Source organism: Saccopteryx bilineata, chromosome X, assembly GCF_036850765.1.
Source record: "Saccopteryx bilineata isolate mSacBil1 chromosome X, mSacBil1_pri_phased_curated, whole genome shotgun sequence".
Lineage (NCBI taxonomy): Eukaryota > Metazoa > Chordata > Mammalia > Chiroptera > Emballonuridae > Saccopteryx > Saccopteryx bilineata.
Window position 1 is genome coordinate 143,189,716 of NC_089502.1, and position 16,011 is coordinate 143,205,726.

General features: G+C 54.9%; 1 protein-coding gene across 1 annotated transcript in view; it reads left to right on the forward strand.

Annotated features, from left to right (window-relative positions):
* ANOS1 (anosmin 1) overlaps positions 1-16,011 on the forward strand; it is a 169,420-nt gene that overhangs the window by 116,326 nt on the left and 37,083 nt on the right. The window contains exons 4-5 of the mRNA XM_066250266.1: positions 2,861-3,083; positions 13,212-13,396. Of these exons, the coding sequence (XP_066106363.1) occupies positions 2,861-3,083; positions 13,212-13,396 (408 nt within the window). The remainder of the gene's footprint in view (positions 1-2,860; positions 3,084-13,211; positions 13,397-16,011) is intronic.

A 16,011-nucleotide genomic window follows, 5' to 3' on the forward strand; every position in this document is an offset into this window, starting at 1 on the left:
GGGTCTGAGGCATTCACGGGCCTGCCTCCTGCCAGGTTTCTAGGTGTTACCTGAGTGGAGGGTCACCTACTCCATTGTCAGAGAGGAGGGGTACGCAGTGCGCTGGCAGGTTCTACCAGCTGTCCCCAGATGCTAGAGAGCCACCCGACTTCACCACTGAGAGCAGCAGGCGGGCTGCGGGCAGCTGTCCCCAGATGCTAGAGAGCCACCCGACGTCACCACTGAGAGCAGTAGGCGGGCCGCGGGCAGGTGTCCCCAGATGCTAGGGAGCCACCCGACGTCACCACTGAGAGCAGTAGGCGGGCTGCGGGCAGGTTCTACCAGCTGTCCCCAGATGCTAGAGAGCCACCCGACGTCATCGCTGAGAGCAGCAGGCGGGCAGGTGTCCCCAGATGCTAGAGAGCCACCCGACGTCACCACTGAGAGCAGCAGGCGGGCAGGTGTCCCCAGATGCTAGAGAGCCACCCGACGTCACCACTGAGAGCAGCAGGCGGGCAGGTGTCCCCAGATGCTAGAGAGCCACCCGATGTCACCACTGAGAGCAGTAGGCAAGCAGGTGTCCCCAGATGCTAGAGAGCCACCCGACATCATCACTGAGAGCAGCAGGCGGGCAGCTGTCCCCAGATGCTAGAGAGCCACCCGACGTCATCGCTGAGAGCAGTAGGCGGGCTGCGGGCAGGTTCTACCAGCTGTCCCCAGATGCTAGAGAGCCACCCGACGTCATCGCTGAGAGCAGCAGGCAGGCAGGTGTCCCCAGATGCTAGAGAGCCACCCGACGTCACCACTGAGAGCAGCAGGCGGGCAGCTGTCCCCAGATGCTAGAGAGCCACCCGACGTCACCACTGAGAGCAGCAGGCGGGCAGGTGTCCCCAGATGCTAGAGAGCCACCCGACGTCACCACTGAGAGCAGCAGGCGGGCAGCTGTCCCCAGATGCTAGAGAGCCACCCGACGTCACCACTGAGAGCAGCAGGCGGGCAGGTGTCCCCAGATGCTAGGGAGCCACCCGACGTCACCACTGAGAGCAGTAGGCGGGCAGGTGTCCCCAGATGCTAGGGAGCCACCCGACGTCACCACTGAGAGCAGCAGGCGGGCAGGTGTCCCCAGATGCTAGAGAGCCACCCGACGTCATCGCTGAGAGCAGCAGGCGGGCAGGTGTCCCCAGATGCTAGAGAGCCACCCGACGTCATCGCTGAGAGCAGCAGGCGGGCAGGTGTCCCCAGATGCTAGGGAGCCACCCGACGTCATCGCTGAGAGCAGCAGGCGGGCAGGTGTCCCCAGATGCTAGGGAGCCACCCGACGTCACCGCTGAGAGCAGCAGGCGGGCAGGTGTCCCCAGATGCTAGAGAGCCACCCGACGTCACCGCTGAGAGCAGCAGGCGGGCAGGTGTCCCCAGATGCTAGGGAGCCACCCGACGTCACCACTGAGAGCAGCAGGCGGGCCGGTGTCCCCAGATGCTAGGGAGCCACCCGACGTCATCACTGAGAGCAGTAGGCGGGCAGGTGTCCCCAGATGCTAGGGAGCCACCCGACTTCACCGCTGAGAGCAGTAGGCGGGCAGCTGTCCCCAGATGCTAGAGAGCCACCCGACGTCATCGCTGAGAGCAGTAGGCGGGCAGGTGTCCCCAGATGCTAGAGAGCCACCCGACGTCATCGCTGAGAGCAGCAGGCGGGCAGGTGTCCCCAGATGCTAGGGAGCCACCCGACGTCATCGCTGAGAGCAGCAGGCGGGCAGCTGTCCCCAGATGCTAGAGAGCCACCCGACGTCACCACTGAGAGCAGCAGGCGGGCCGCGGACAGGTGTTGCCAGGTGTTGCCAGGTGTTACACAGGTGGTAGGAGGTGTTACCAGGTGTGACACGTGTTTTATGACTTTTAGTTATCTGACAACTCCTATGAAGTCACAGAAATGTAACAAGCTGTGAATGTGTGCATATAAATGACAGGAACCTGTTGCATGTAAAGTTATAACTCGCGAGTTATAGTTCTTTAGGAAACTGTCAGAGAATGTCCCTTCTTTAGTGGAAATAGGGAGCAGGTATGTTTATTTTGCAAACCATTCGAGGGGCATGTTGACAGAGAAAGAGCTTCGCCCTGCCTGCCCCATGCCTGGGACACCGGACCCCATGGGCCAGAGGTTGGGAACCTTATTGGCTGAGAGAGCCATGAATGCCACATTTTATTTATTTTATTTTATTTTTATTTTACAGAGACAGAGAGTGAGTCAGAGAGAGGGATAGACAGGGACAGACAGACAGGAATGGAGAGAGATGAGAAGCATCAATCGTTAGTTTTTCGTTGCGCATTGCGACACCTTAGTTGTTCATTGATTGCTTTCTCATATGTGCCTTGACCGCGGACCTTCAGCAGACCAAGTAACCCCTTCTGGAGCCAGTGACCTTGGATTCAAGCTGGTGGGCTTTCACTCAAATCAGATGAGCCCGTGCTCAAGTCGGCGAGCCCAGGGTCTCGAACCTGGGTCCTCTGCATCCCAGTCCGACACTCTATCCACTGCGCCACTGCGTGGTCAGGCGAATGCCACATATTTTAAAATGTCATTCCGTGAGAGCCATACAACGACCCATGTACATGACGCATTTTCCAATAAAAATTTGGTGTTGTCCTGGAGGATAGCTGTGATTGGCTCCAGCCACCCGCAACCATGAACACGAGCGGTAGGAAATGAATGGATTGTAATACATGAGAGCGTTTTATATTTTTAACGTTATTATTACTTTTTATTAAAGATTTGTCTGCGAGCCAGAGGCAGCCATCCAAAGAGCCGCATCTGGCTGGCGAGCCGTAGGTTCCCGACCCCTGCCGTGGGCCGTCGTGAACGGACCCGGCTCTGTTTCCCCCTCAGCCCCTGTTCCCCAAGAAGAACTACGAGTGCCTGACCAGCTGCGAGTTCCTGCGCTACGTGCTGTCCGTCAAGCAGGGAGACTGCCCCGCCCCCGAGAGAGCCAGTGGCTTCGCGGCCGCCTGCGTGGAGAGCTGCGAGCGCGACGGCGAGTGCTCCGGGGTCAAGAAGTGCTGCTCCAACGGGTGCGGGCACACCTGCCAGGTGCCCAAGACGCTGTACAAAGGTGAGAGCCTGCGGGGGGCACTGCCCGCCCCCCACCCCACCCCCCGCCCCGGGCTTCCTGTGCGCTGTCACCAGAGAGGTCACCTCTGCAAAAAGGAAAAAAAAAAAAAAGGATAAAACCTTAAGAAAATCCACCGCTGCCATATGCAAACATCGCGATATGTTAGGTGGCCATAGTAACCGGGCTGCGTGCGCTCGGGCGGGAGCAGAGCAAGCCCTTCCTGGTCACGCTTTGTCCGTTTCATGTGGAGAAGGGACAGCTTTCAATCAGGACCCCTTTCGTGGCTTTCCCCAGCACGAATTCGGTTCCGCTGGGGTGCCCTGGAAGGAACAGGTTTAAATCCTGGGAAAACAGGCGTGGGGTGGCCCCTCCCCCCAGTGAGGCGCACCCCCCAGTGACGCGCGGGGAACCCAGCAGTGTGGCGTTTCCCCGTGGGTGTGGTTCAACGACACAGGTGTCCTTGTGCGGACTGGAAATACTGTGACTAGAATCCTGAAGTCCTGGGCGCCGGGGACCGGATTCGCCAACCCCCGCGCAGAAGGGATGGTAGTTTCTAGAGCCCTTCACGCCTGCGCACGGAGGGCTTCTTGCCCCTTTCTGCAAACGTGGCTTTGACTTTTATGCTGGACAGCTGCCATCGTCTTCTGTTCTGCACCATTTTGGTCGCCGTCAAAGGCTACCATGAGGCATGCCGTTTTACTACTTTGGGAACGGGTGTGGTTTGCAGAATAGAATGGGCGCAATTGTTAGCCACTTAACTTATTCATCACAAGTAGAAAGAAAGTGATCTCCCTCTCTCTGTCTGTCTCTGTTCCCCCCTCTCTCTCTCATCTTTATCCACACACGGATATATATTATTTTTCATACAGGTCAGCTTCCAAAAAAACCCACCATGTATAAGACAGTATTGCCCCAGAATGCCAGTTCTGAATGATGTACTGATTAACGATATTTAGGAGTCTGTTTCTACCCACCCACTAAGTCACATCGCCCAGAAGTCACGGGCTATGACCCCCCCTTGCCTCTCGTTCTCGCTTGGAAATACTCTCACCTGAACCCTATGGAACCCATCCAGTCCTCCCCACCTCCCCCCACCCCCGGCCCCAGAATTCATGGAATCCCGGCTTAAATACTTTGTATCAAATTCAAACTAATGGCTGCTTTCCTCTCTCTAGCGAGGGCATCCCTGTAAAGGATTTAAAGGTTTATTGTTTTCCGGCCTCTTGCTCCAAACGACATAAAAGCACTTTTGCTGAAATCCGCCACCATTTACATTTTCCATCGATTACTAGGAAACCTTTCAGGTTATTACATCATTTGCTGTTCAAGCATCAGCCTGTACCGTGAAAATGGGACGCTCTCAGGATGATGGTTGAAACCGCATTTGCAAAGCCGTTAAGAGTCTTAAAAGTAGGCCATTTCGAAGAGGGAATAGAAATTAAAGCACGCTTTTTCTATAAAAAGCATTGAAGAGTCAGTTTGCATTTCAAATGAGCCAGGTCCGATGAGCCTCAGGGAACTCGTCTCGAAAGGACCAGCGTAAAACGACTACTTATGAAATGATACTTGCATCTTAAACCTGGGCTTCACTCGACCGGGAAGAGTGGTTTTGGAGGGGCTGATGTCCGAGCAGCTCTGAAGCTGGACTTTTGTGGAGAGAGGTCAGTCATGGAGAACTGGCCACAGAAAGAATCAGCGGACACTGTCGGCCCGACAGTGACATTTGCACGAGTGTAAGGGTAATACAGCGTGTCCGTAAAGTCGGGGTGCACTTTTATCCGGTCACAAAAAAGCAACAAAAGATGATAGAAATGTAAAATCTGCACCAAATAAAAGGAAAACCCTCCCAGTTTCTGTAGGATGATGTGGCAGCATGTGCGCATGCGCAGATGATGACGTAACAGCGTGTCTACAGCGGAGCAGCCCACGGCCATGCCAGTCGAGATGTGGATGGTACAGAGGAAAGTTCAGTGTGTTCTGTGGCTCGCTCAATTCAAATCCGTAACCAAAGTGCAACGTGAATATCGGCGCATTTATAACGAAGCGCCACCACATAGGAATAACATGACTCGGTGGGATAAGCAGTTGAAGGAAACCGGCAGTTTGGTGGAGAAACCCCGTTCTGGTAGGCCATCAGTCAGTGACGAGTCTGTAGAGGCTACACGGGACAGCTACCTAAGGGGCCCTAAAAAAACTGTGCGTGAGCCCACATCAAACTGCGCTGAATAGGTATGAAACTGGGGGAGTTTTCCTTTGATTTGGTGCAGATTTCACATTTCTCTCGTCTTTTGTTGCTTTCCTATGACCGGTCCAAAGTGCACCATGACTTTACGGACACCCTGTCTATTGTTCTTTTGAATACATATGCAATGAATGTGTGTGTGTGTGTGTGTGAGTGTGTGAGTGTGTGTGTATGCATATACAATACGTAGGCATTCCTGGCTTGCTGTCCTCAGTACCCTTGACTGACATAGCAGCTCCCGCCAGCAGGCTGGTGGCATATCCGACACATGGCTACGTCCATGCATGTAAGCACAGCATAGACCCTGTTGGAACCCTTTTGATGATGAGCTCAGCCGTTGAGCCCCCTGAACCCCCGGTGACTCTACTAACCAGGGTCAGACTGCTTGCTCACCCTCTGAAGAGGAGGGTGACGGCGTCCACGGCCCCGGCTCTCTGGGGAAGGGTTCTTTCTGACCCCGTGCTAGGCGGGCTGTGCGAGGAAAACACGCCCCTGGCCTGTCCCAGCCCTCAGCATCCTCGTCACCTTCCACGGCCCCAATGCCACCACGTGAGTGAGGTTGGCCTCTTCCCCCGCCTGGGCACAGTCTGGGCCAGTGGTTCTCAACCTTCCTAATGCCGTGACCCCGCGATACAGTTCCTCGTGTTGCGGTGACCCCAAACCAAAAAATAACTTTGGTGGCTACTTCATAACTGTCATTTTGCTACAGTTATGATTCGGAATGTAAATACCTGATATGCATTATGTATTTTCCGATGGCTTTAGGCGACCCCGCCGGGGTCGCGACCCACAGGTTGAGAACTGCTGGTCTAGGCACTGCTTGTCTGGTCAGCGCGGGAGCCTGATGTGAGCACGCGGCATGCAGGACCGGAGGCTGCAGATGGTCTCCAAGGTGACCGGGGACTTGGTGACGTCAAATGCCAGGTCCCACCTGTCATTTTATATACTTTTCAGCCTCTCCAACTGCTGTGATAGGACCCGAAACTTCCCGCTCCCTGGCACCAATCTGTGACTGTGTACAGGTCAATTAAAAGACTGACCAGCGTCAAACACTAGTAAAATCACACACTCATTGCTGGCTTTAGACTCCTGAATCGGGGCGCACAGAGCGACTTAGGAGGGACATCGACCTCCATCCATTCCTGCGGCTGCTTACCAAGGTCACCACGCCTCCATCACGTACTTCTGCGGACATGTAATTTCCTTACCTTCCGCAATAAGTCAGTAGGTCCCAGCCCCTGTCCTCATTCGCCTCTCCTTGCTCACTGCGTGTATTGAAATCACACTTCATAGAAGCGCGCGCACGCTTCCTGCTCGGCCCCCTGTGCTCGCGCCAGGGAAGACGGGGTGTCTGAGACGGCGTGAGGACCTCAGCACGGGGGAAGCACACGCAGAGCTGCCCGTTCTCTGCAGCGCACGCCTCAGGGTCACCGTGGGAAGTTCAGAAGCGGGGCTCCCGCGGGAGAAGCAGACAGGATCGCCCGTTGGGTGATGTCTTTTCCCTGTGACTCGCTCCCTCTCCTACGTTAAGTCCCATGGGCAGCTCACTCTCCTGCCTCCCGGAAAACGGTGCATTTCGTTATTCTACTGCCCGGACTGCCGTGTCTCTCCTGATTCACACCTGCGGTGCTGCGCTCAGGGAGGCAAGGAGGAAAGTTGAAATTGTGTCCCAGACATCAAGATTCGGGTGGATGCATGCCCCTCTGTGGCCCCCATCTCCCCGTGCCGCGCGCCCAGCAAGCAGGCATCGGGCGTCAAAAAGGTCGGTCAGCGGAGTGGCTTTAAGAGATCCACGAATATCTGGATATTTGATAAACAGTGTCAGACCTTTAGATACAGACTCCTACCACCGTTCACAAATTAAACTTTAATATTTGGAACACGGTGGCCCAGTACGCCTTCGTGCAATCCAAATTCCTTGTGTGCTGCTTACCTCGGCGAGAGAGAGGAGGTTGTAACTATTGAGTCAATGGGACATTGACCGATGTTGCCACGTTGTCGCAACATTTCGACTCACAAGAGAAATGTTTTTATACAAAATAGTCAGGTCTTACGGTGATTGGCAACTGTTGGCTGTCTGTCATCTTGACTTTTCCTATCCGTTCATTTTCTATATATATTTTTTAAAGCTTTGGGCTTCCATTTCTTTTACTTTACCAACATTCATGTGACACTTTAAAGGAAAAGAAATTGCATCTATATTGTCACATATTGTGGGGTGTTATATAATGGTATTCTTGAATATTTTTTTTTAAACAGAATAGTTTAGATCAGGGGTCCCCAAAGTTTTTACACAGGGGGCCAGTTCACTGTCCCTCAGACCATTGGAGGGCCAGACTATAAAAAAACTATGAACAAATCCTTATGTACACTGCACATATCTTATTTTAAAGTAAGAAAACAAAATGGGAACAAATACAATATTTAAAATGAAGAACAAGTCAATTTAAATCAACAAGCTGACCAGTATTTCAATGGGAACTATGCTCCTCTCACTGACCACCAATGAAAGAGGTGCCCCTTCCGGAAGTGCGGCGGGGGCCGGATAGATGGCCTCAGGGGGCCGCATGTGGCCCGCGGGCCGTAGTTTGGGGACCCCTGGTTCAGATTTCAGATGACAAATTTGTTCAAAAGGAATTAAAAATAAAGAATGGCCCTGGTCATTTGCATCACGGAGACCATGCCAAGAGGAGCCCGTATCCCACACACATCTGGTTATGTGATCGGGACGCTGGTCGGGCAGAGGGTCCGGTGGGGTGGGGGCCCATCTGCACCCGATTACAGCTGACCGCTGGGGCTCCTCGCAATCAAGGGGGTCAGCTGACCCTAACGCAAAGCAGATGGGCCGCTTCTTAGCTGGCAGATCGCAAGACTGCCGTACATCACAATTAAAGAGACGTCCAGACGAGGAAATTCGAACGGACATCGCCCCAACAATGATGCACGCCACGGTGGACCGAGGCTCTGGAAAGTCCGCTGGCGGCCAGGACGCCAGCCCGCCAACGAGGGGACTCGGCTGCGTGGGGGTGGGTGTGCGTGGGAAGCGTGTGCAGGTCACCCCGGCAGTGGAGTCTTTGCTGCGGGTGCGTTGAGGCTGGGGTGGGGGGCTGTTCCCGGGACAGCCGGGGAGGAAGGTCGGTTGGGACGTCTCTGAGGACAGTGCTGAATGATGCGTGAGGTCAGAAAACTCACCGGTCACGTGTCGCTGTTCCCAAAGGAGCCAAGTAACCCGTGGGGGGGGGGGGGTCAGAGGCTACCCGCTCTCCCCACGTTTGCACAGCTCCTCGGCCGAAACGTCTGTCTGGCACCCGCCTGCCCACCGGATCGGAGGATGGTGCAGACGGTCATTGTCCTGCCTGGTTTTCCCTCCGACCGACTCAGTCTGCTTTTGTTTCCTTTTGTTCTGACCTAACAAGACGAGACAGCGACTTCTGGATGCAGACCAATCAGCCGGCAGCTTTGGGACCTTCATCGTATCAGGAATTCTCAGGCTTTTTTTTAAAAACTGGGAAAGTACTCCTGTCAATCAACAAAAACAATTCTTTTTTTTTTTTTTTGTATTTTTCTGAAGCTGGAAACGGGGAGAGACAGTCAGACAGACTCCCGCATGCGCCCGACCGGGATCCACCCGGCACGCCCACCAGGGGCGATGCTCTGCCCATCTGGGGCGTCACTCTGCCGCGACCAGAGCCACTCTAGCACCTGGGGCAGAGGCCAAGGAGCCATCCCCAGCGCCCGGGCCATCTTTGCTCCAATGGAGCCTTGGCTGTGGGAGGGGAAGAGAGAGACAGAGAGGAAGGAGAGGGGGAGGGGTGGAGAAGCAGATGGGCGCCTCTCTTGTGTGCCCTGGCCGGGAATCGAACCTGGGATTTCCACACGCCAGGCCGACGCTCTACCACTGAGCCAACTGGCCAGAGCCCAATTCTATCTTGTAAACCAGTGGTCCCCAACCTTTTTTGGGCCACAGACCGGTTTAATGTCAGAAAATATTTTCACAAACCGGCCTTTAGGGTGGGACAGATAAATCTATCACGTGACCGAGACAAGCGTCAAGAGTGAGTCTTAGACGGATGGAACAGAGGGAATCTGGTCATTTTTAAAAAAATAAAACATTGTTCAGACTTAAATATCAATAAAACGGAAATAATGTAAGTTATTTATTCTTTCTCTGTGGACCGGTACCAAATGGCACACGGACCACTGTTGTAAACGACTCTATCTTATCAGCTTGCTAATATTCATGTGTTTATTATTTAGCGTGTAGCTCTTTACAAAGGAAGAGTACAGGAATGTGTGAGTGGTAATGACGTGCGTGGAGAGGAGAGATGTGAGCTGCTTGGAAGACTGCCGGATTGTGAGCACAGCCCAGAAAACCAGTGGTAACCCCCCCCTTTTCTCGACGTGACTTCCCGAAAACCGGTGGTGACCCCCACTTTTCCCGACGTGACTTCCCGAGCAGAGCTTTGCCGCTGTTGGTGCAAAGATCTGCGTAAATGTTGCGACGCCCGCTCACTTCCCCAGGCGTGTTCTTGCGTGCCCGGCCGGGAAGTGGGCTGGGGTGTCCCGTCCTCAGATGCTCACTGAACACTTGCTACGGCGGCACATTCCTCCCGGGATGCTGTGACGTGTGGGACCGGAGGGGACGGGGACCGTGGGGCTGGCACTCAGTGTGGAAGACAGGGTCATCCGAGGAGCCGGCTTCCGGAAGAGGCAGTGCCGTGCCCGGGGACACATTGGAGACGGAGAAGAAGGGTAGAGCCTGTCGTTCCAGCTGGGAGGTGTCAGAGGGGCGGCATGACACATCAGGACCGAGCCTGGGAGTGGCCACGGGTCAGAACACGGAAGGAAAGACATTCCACGGGGAAAGAAGAAACCAACGCAGGTCGTGGTAGCGTGAGGTAGCGTGTGGTAGTGTGTCTCTACAGCAGCTGGGCTCCCAGGCGGGCGGTGTGACAGCACGGGACATGGATAGATCGCTGGTCGTGGGGCGTGAAGACCGAGGTCCTGAGTGTGAGGCACAGACGTGTGTCTTCCTTCCGTAGAGACTGGGACGCCACGGAGGAGTCTGAGAGGGTGGGAGAGACTCTCGTCTTTGGGGAAAATAACCACAAAAGATGGCAATAAGGGCCTGACCTGTGGTGGTGCAGTGGATAGGGCGTCGACCTGGAATGCTGAGGTCGCCGGTTCAAAACCCTGGGCTTGCCTGGTCAGGGCACATATGGGAGTTGATGCTTCCTGCTCCTCCCTTCTCTCTCTCTCTCTCTCATTCTCTCTGTCCTGTCTAAAATGAATAAATAAAGTCTTAAAAAAAAAAAGATGGCAATAAGGGAATAAGGAGAAAGAGATGGACTCGCAGGGGGTGGGATGGGAGGGAGATAGATGGAAGGACTTCCGGTAGTTGGCCCCCCCAGGGAAGCCAGAAGGAGGCTTTCTTCTCTCCCCTTCTGAGTGGCTTTTCCTAATTCAGAATGTGGAGAGAATCAGAGACTTTAGAGAGAAACGAGACGTGATGCTCACAGCACCGGGCAACGCAGTCCGTCTCGGACCCGGCTCCCCGGTGGCCAGACTGCAGCCACGGGGGAGATGTGCCGAGACCAAGTGGATGGTCAAGAGAAGGGCACTCGTCACCCACCTGCATGTCAACACGGACGCTGCTGAGGTCCAGGGAGTGTGTTCTCCAGAAAGTAGTCCCTAAGAAGCGCGGTGACCTTTTGAGCAGTTACTGATGATGACATTTCAGAATGATCCAACCGCCGTCCTTCGAAATGCGGGATGACGTTAAAGCTTCCCGAAGCAAGACTTAGCCCGAATCCACGTCGAAAGGGAGTGCGTTGACATTCACTCGTGTCAGTAACGTCCACCAGGTCCTATTTGCAGATTTTCCGGTTTTTCTCTCTGTGTAAACCTCAGAGACAGAGCACTGGGAACCAACTTCTTCAAACAAGTAGCCGTGCAGGAGGCCTGTTGTTCATTCTCAACAGAAAATGATTTGAGTGGCCGCTGGTGCCCTTGATCTGACGGTGTTGACCATCCAGGCGCTGTAGACTCTGTCTGATTCAGTTAGGTTTTTTTTTTGTATTTTTCCGAAGCTGGAAACGGGGAGAGACAGTCAGACAGACTCCCGCATGTGCCCGACCAGGATCCACCCGGCACGCCCACCAGGGGGCGATGCTCTGCCCATCCTGGGCATCGCCATGTTGCGACCAGAGCCACTCTAGCGCCTGAGGCAGAGGCCACAGAGCCATCCCCAGCTCCCGGGCCATCTTTGCTCCAATGGAGCCTTGGCTGCGGGAGGGGAAGAGAGAGACAGAGAGGAAGGTGCGGCGGAGGGGTGGAGAAGCAAATGGGCGCTTCTCCTATGTGCCCTGGCTGGGAATCGAACCCGGGTCCTCCGCACGCTAGGCCGACACTCTGCGCTGAGCCTACCAGCCAGGGCTCAGTTAGTTTTCTGTAGCTTATTGGTGCTATAAATTCGTCTTCCATAGTGGCTGCTATTGTGAGCAGGGATTGTTAAATTTTATAGTCACCAGATGATTTGCCTGTGCCATAGGACCAGAACCAGAATGATGAACTCCTTTGCCACAAGGCACCTGTCAGGGGGCTTGGATGCAAACTCTGTAAGATCACCATTTCTTTCTCAGTTTTAGACCCTAAGTCAGGAGTCGGGAACCTGTGGCTCGCGAGCCAGATGTGGCTCTTTTGATGGCTGCATCTGGCTCGCAGACCAATCTTTAATAAAAATAATAATAACGTTAAAAATAGAAAACATTCTCATGGATTACAATCCACTCATTTCCTACCGCTCATGTTCATGGTTGTGGGGGGCTGGAGCCAATCACAGCTGTCCTCCAGGACAACACCACATTTTTATTGGATCATGCGTCACGTACACGGGTCGTTGTATGGTTCTCACGGAATGACATTTTAAAATGTGTGGCATTCATGGCGCTCTCAGCCAAAAAGGTTCCCCACTCCTGGTCTAGGTCTTTAGGGTAGAGCTCCACCCATCATTTCGGGAGTCCACAAGACTCACACTTTGCAAATCATTCTTGTAAGGTTTGCCCGCCTGAGAGGATTGAGCTGCACAATGTTTTCCAAAACTCCCTGAGCTACAAAGGGGCGTGAACTTGGAACCCCTGCTATCGTGACCTCACAGTAGCTCAGGAAACGAAGCGTGCTATGCCGAGTGGGACAAACGGCTTGGAGCTCTCTAGCCTTGTCTCCTCGGGTGAGTTCCACGCTAACCTCAAGTGTTGCAACGTGCTAGTTTGAAAAACGCACATTAATAAACTGGTCTTGATGCCCTGGCTGGGTAGTTCACTTGGTTAGAGTGTCGTGCTGCTACGTGGAAAGTTATGGGTTTGATCCCCAGTCAGGGCACATACAAAACTCAACCAGTGATGGCAGGAAAAGTGGAACATCAAATTAATGTCTCTCTCTCTCTGTCTCTCTTTCTGCCTCTCTCTCTCTCACCAATAAATTTCTAAAAATTGCTCTTGAGATCACTGAGGAGAGAAAACCTGTTTAGAATCAGGAATCACTTTTGAGTTTCTTTAAAAAAAAAAAGAGAAAGTGAAAAGCCACGACTCCTCTGAAATGTGATGGTCTGACCTCACGGTCTATTTCAAATGTGAAAATTTTTAAAAAAAAATTTATTTAGGAAATTAAACTTAACGGGGTGACCTCGATGGGTGAGAGTCCAGGTACATGTCTCTACAGTGTTTGAACTGTTGAGTGCACATGTGAAATCCTGGTGTGGGGCGCCGCGTTGCGACAGGAAGCAGAGTGTCCGTCGCCGTCCTCGGGGGGGGAAGCTGGGTCTGCGGAGCCTCCGTCCCCCGCCTTCACCCCGGTTTGACGCTGTGGCTGCCGTCCTGTGGTTGCAGGGGTCCCCCTGAAGCCCCGGAAGGAGTTACGCTTTGTCGAGCTGCAGTCCGGGCAGCTGGAGGTCAGGTGGTCCTCGAAGTTCAACGTCTCCATCGAGCCCGTGATCTACGTGCTTCAGAGGAGGTGGAATTACGGAATCCATCCCAGCGAGGACCACTCCACCCACTGGCAGACGGTGGCCCAGGTCAGTGCTGTGGACACGCCCTCCCCGGGGGCCCAGGTCAGTGCTGTAGACACGCCCTCCCCGGGGGCCCAGGTCAGTGCTGTGGACACGCCCTCCCCGGGGGCCCAGGTCAGTGCTGTAGACACGCCCTCCCCGGGGGCCCAGGTCAGTGCTGTGGACACGCCCTCCCCGGGGGCCCAGGTCAGTGCTGTAGACACGCCCTCCCCGGGGGCCCAGGTCAGTGCTGTGGACACGCCCTCCCCGGGGGCCCAGGTCAGTGCTGTGGACACGCCCTCCCCGGGGGCCCAGGTCAGTGCTGTGGACACGCCCTCCCCGGGGGCCCAGGTCAGTGCTGTGGACACGCCCTCCCCGGGGGCCCAGGTCAGTGCTGTGGACACGCCCTCCCCGGGGGCCCAGGTCAGTGCTGTGGACACGCCCTCCACGGGGGCCCAGGTCAGTGCTGTAGACACGCCCTCCACGGGGGCCCAGGTCAGTGCTGTAGACACGCCCTCCCTGGGGGCCCAGGTCAGTGCTGTAGACACGCCCTCCCCGGAGGTGGAGGTGCTGTAGACACGCCCTCCCCGGGGGCCCAGGTCAGTGCTGTAGACACGCCCTCCCCGGGGGCCCAGGTCAGTGCTGTGGACACGCCCTCCCCGGAGGTGGAGGTGCTGTAAACACGCCCTCCCCGGAGGTGGAGGTGCTGTAGACACGCCCTCCCCAGAGGTGGAGGTGCTGTAGACACGCCCTCCCCGGGGGCCCAGGTCAGTGCTGTAGACACGCCCTCCCCGGAGGTGGAGGTGCTGTAGACACGCCCTCCCCGGAGGTGGAGGTGCTGTAGACACGCCCTCCCCGGAGGTGGAGGTGCTGTAGACACGCCCTCCCCGGAGGTGGAGGTGCTGTAGACACGCCCTCCCCGGTGACCCAGGTCAGTGCTGTAGACACGCCCTCCCTGGAGGTGGAGGTGCCGTCTGCTTCCCGCCTTCAGGCACAGGTACCGCTAGTGTTCGACTTACGACCACGACTGTGTCCGGCAGACCGGTCATAACATGATCCAGTCATAAGCTGAGTGGGCTACATGCACAGTACTGTGAGATGATATTATAAAAATCTGTAAGTTGTATTTTATCCTAATTTTCTTTCATTATTGTTATATATCATAATTTTTTCTTTGTTCATTTTATGCCATTTGTATCATCTCTACACCATTTTGTTTCTTTCTTTTTTTTTTTTCTTCTGTATTTTTCTGAAGCTGGAAACGGGGAGAGACAGTCAGACAGACTCCCGCATGCGTCCGACTGGGATCCACCCAGCACCCCCACCAGGGGCGACGCTCTGCCCACCAGGGGGCGATGCTCTGCCCCTCCGGGGGGTCGCTCTGCCGCGACCAGAGCCACTCTAGCACCTGGGGCAGAGGCCAAGGAGCCATCCCCAGCACCCGGGCCATCTTTGCTCCAATGGAGCTTTGGCTGCGGGAGGGGAAGAGAGAGAGAGAGACAGAGAAGAAAGAGGGGGGTGGAGAAGCAAATGGGCGCTTCTCCTATGTGCCCTGGCCAGGAATCAAACCCAGGTCCCCCGCACACCAGGCCGATGCTCTACCGCTGAGCCAACCGGCCAGGGCCCCATTTTGTTTCTTATTTTTACATTTGTCAGGTTTAAGTAAAACACTGCATTAACCAGTACAACTGGTTTAATATTGGCAAAGACAATTTCCTCTTGGTAGACATCTTGGGAGGGGTTGGATGAAAAATATCCAAGACACAAAACACAAAATGCTGTACCGAGTCTGGGATAACAGTTGAAACGGTGCACGCGGAGACGGTAGTGCTGCCGGAAGCTGGTCTGCGCACTGTCGTCTGTCCGCCCAGCTGGGCCACGCTGGCGCTGCCAGACGCGGAGCAGTCCTGGCTAGCTAGCGATTGTGGTCGTCAAGTCGAACGGCCGTAAGTTGCACGGGTCGTAAGTCGATCAGTATCTGTACAGCAGCCACTCTGTCCTCAAGGCAGCCTGACGTGACTTCCACGTGCGCACGCCGCCCATCTGCGGAGGACACGATGACCCTCCGTGGATAAACACAGCCCGGCCCGTCTAGAAACCCGACTCTCGGCTTGTTGGGCTCGACGTGCAGGTGGAAGGGAGGCGCTTTCCTAATCTGAGCCTGCCCGTCGATTTCCGCCACAAGCCGCCCCTTTCTGAGATAAGCTGACAAAGCCACGGCCGTCAGGGAAACGCAGCCCAGTTCAGACTGATTACCGCTGCCATTCGATCACGGAGGAGGGCCTGTCTCCCGTTTCTCCCACATTGAAGCCTTTATTCGACCAAGGGTCCTCAGTCGCACGGCTGAGATTTGTATCGCAGGCTACGCAGTGGGACGTGGCCGGCCGCCCATTAATCTCTGCGGGCGGCTTTTCGTCTCCACCGTCTGCCAAACGGATAGGCGCCCGGGAGCAACATTCGGCTGGCCCTTATCTTAGCCGGCCTGCTTCCTGTCCCTCTTGTGCCAGGGAAAAGCAAAATATTGTCTTTCTTTCTAAGAGCTGTTCAATGCATGACCCTCTCTCTGCAAGAAAAGAATACATTCTCCACAGGAAACTGCTTTAAGCTTCCTAACATCTCAAATGCTGTTCCTCACTGGTGTC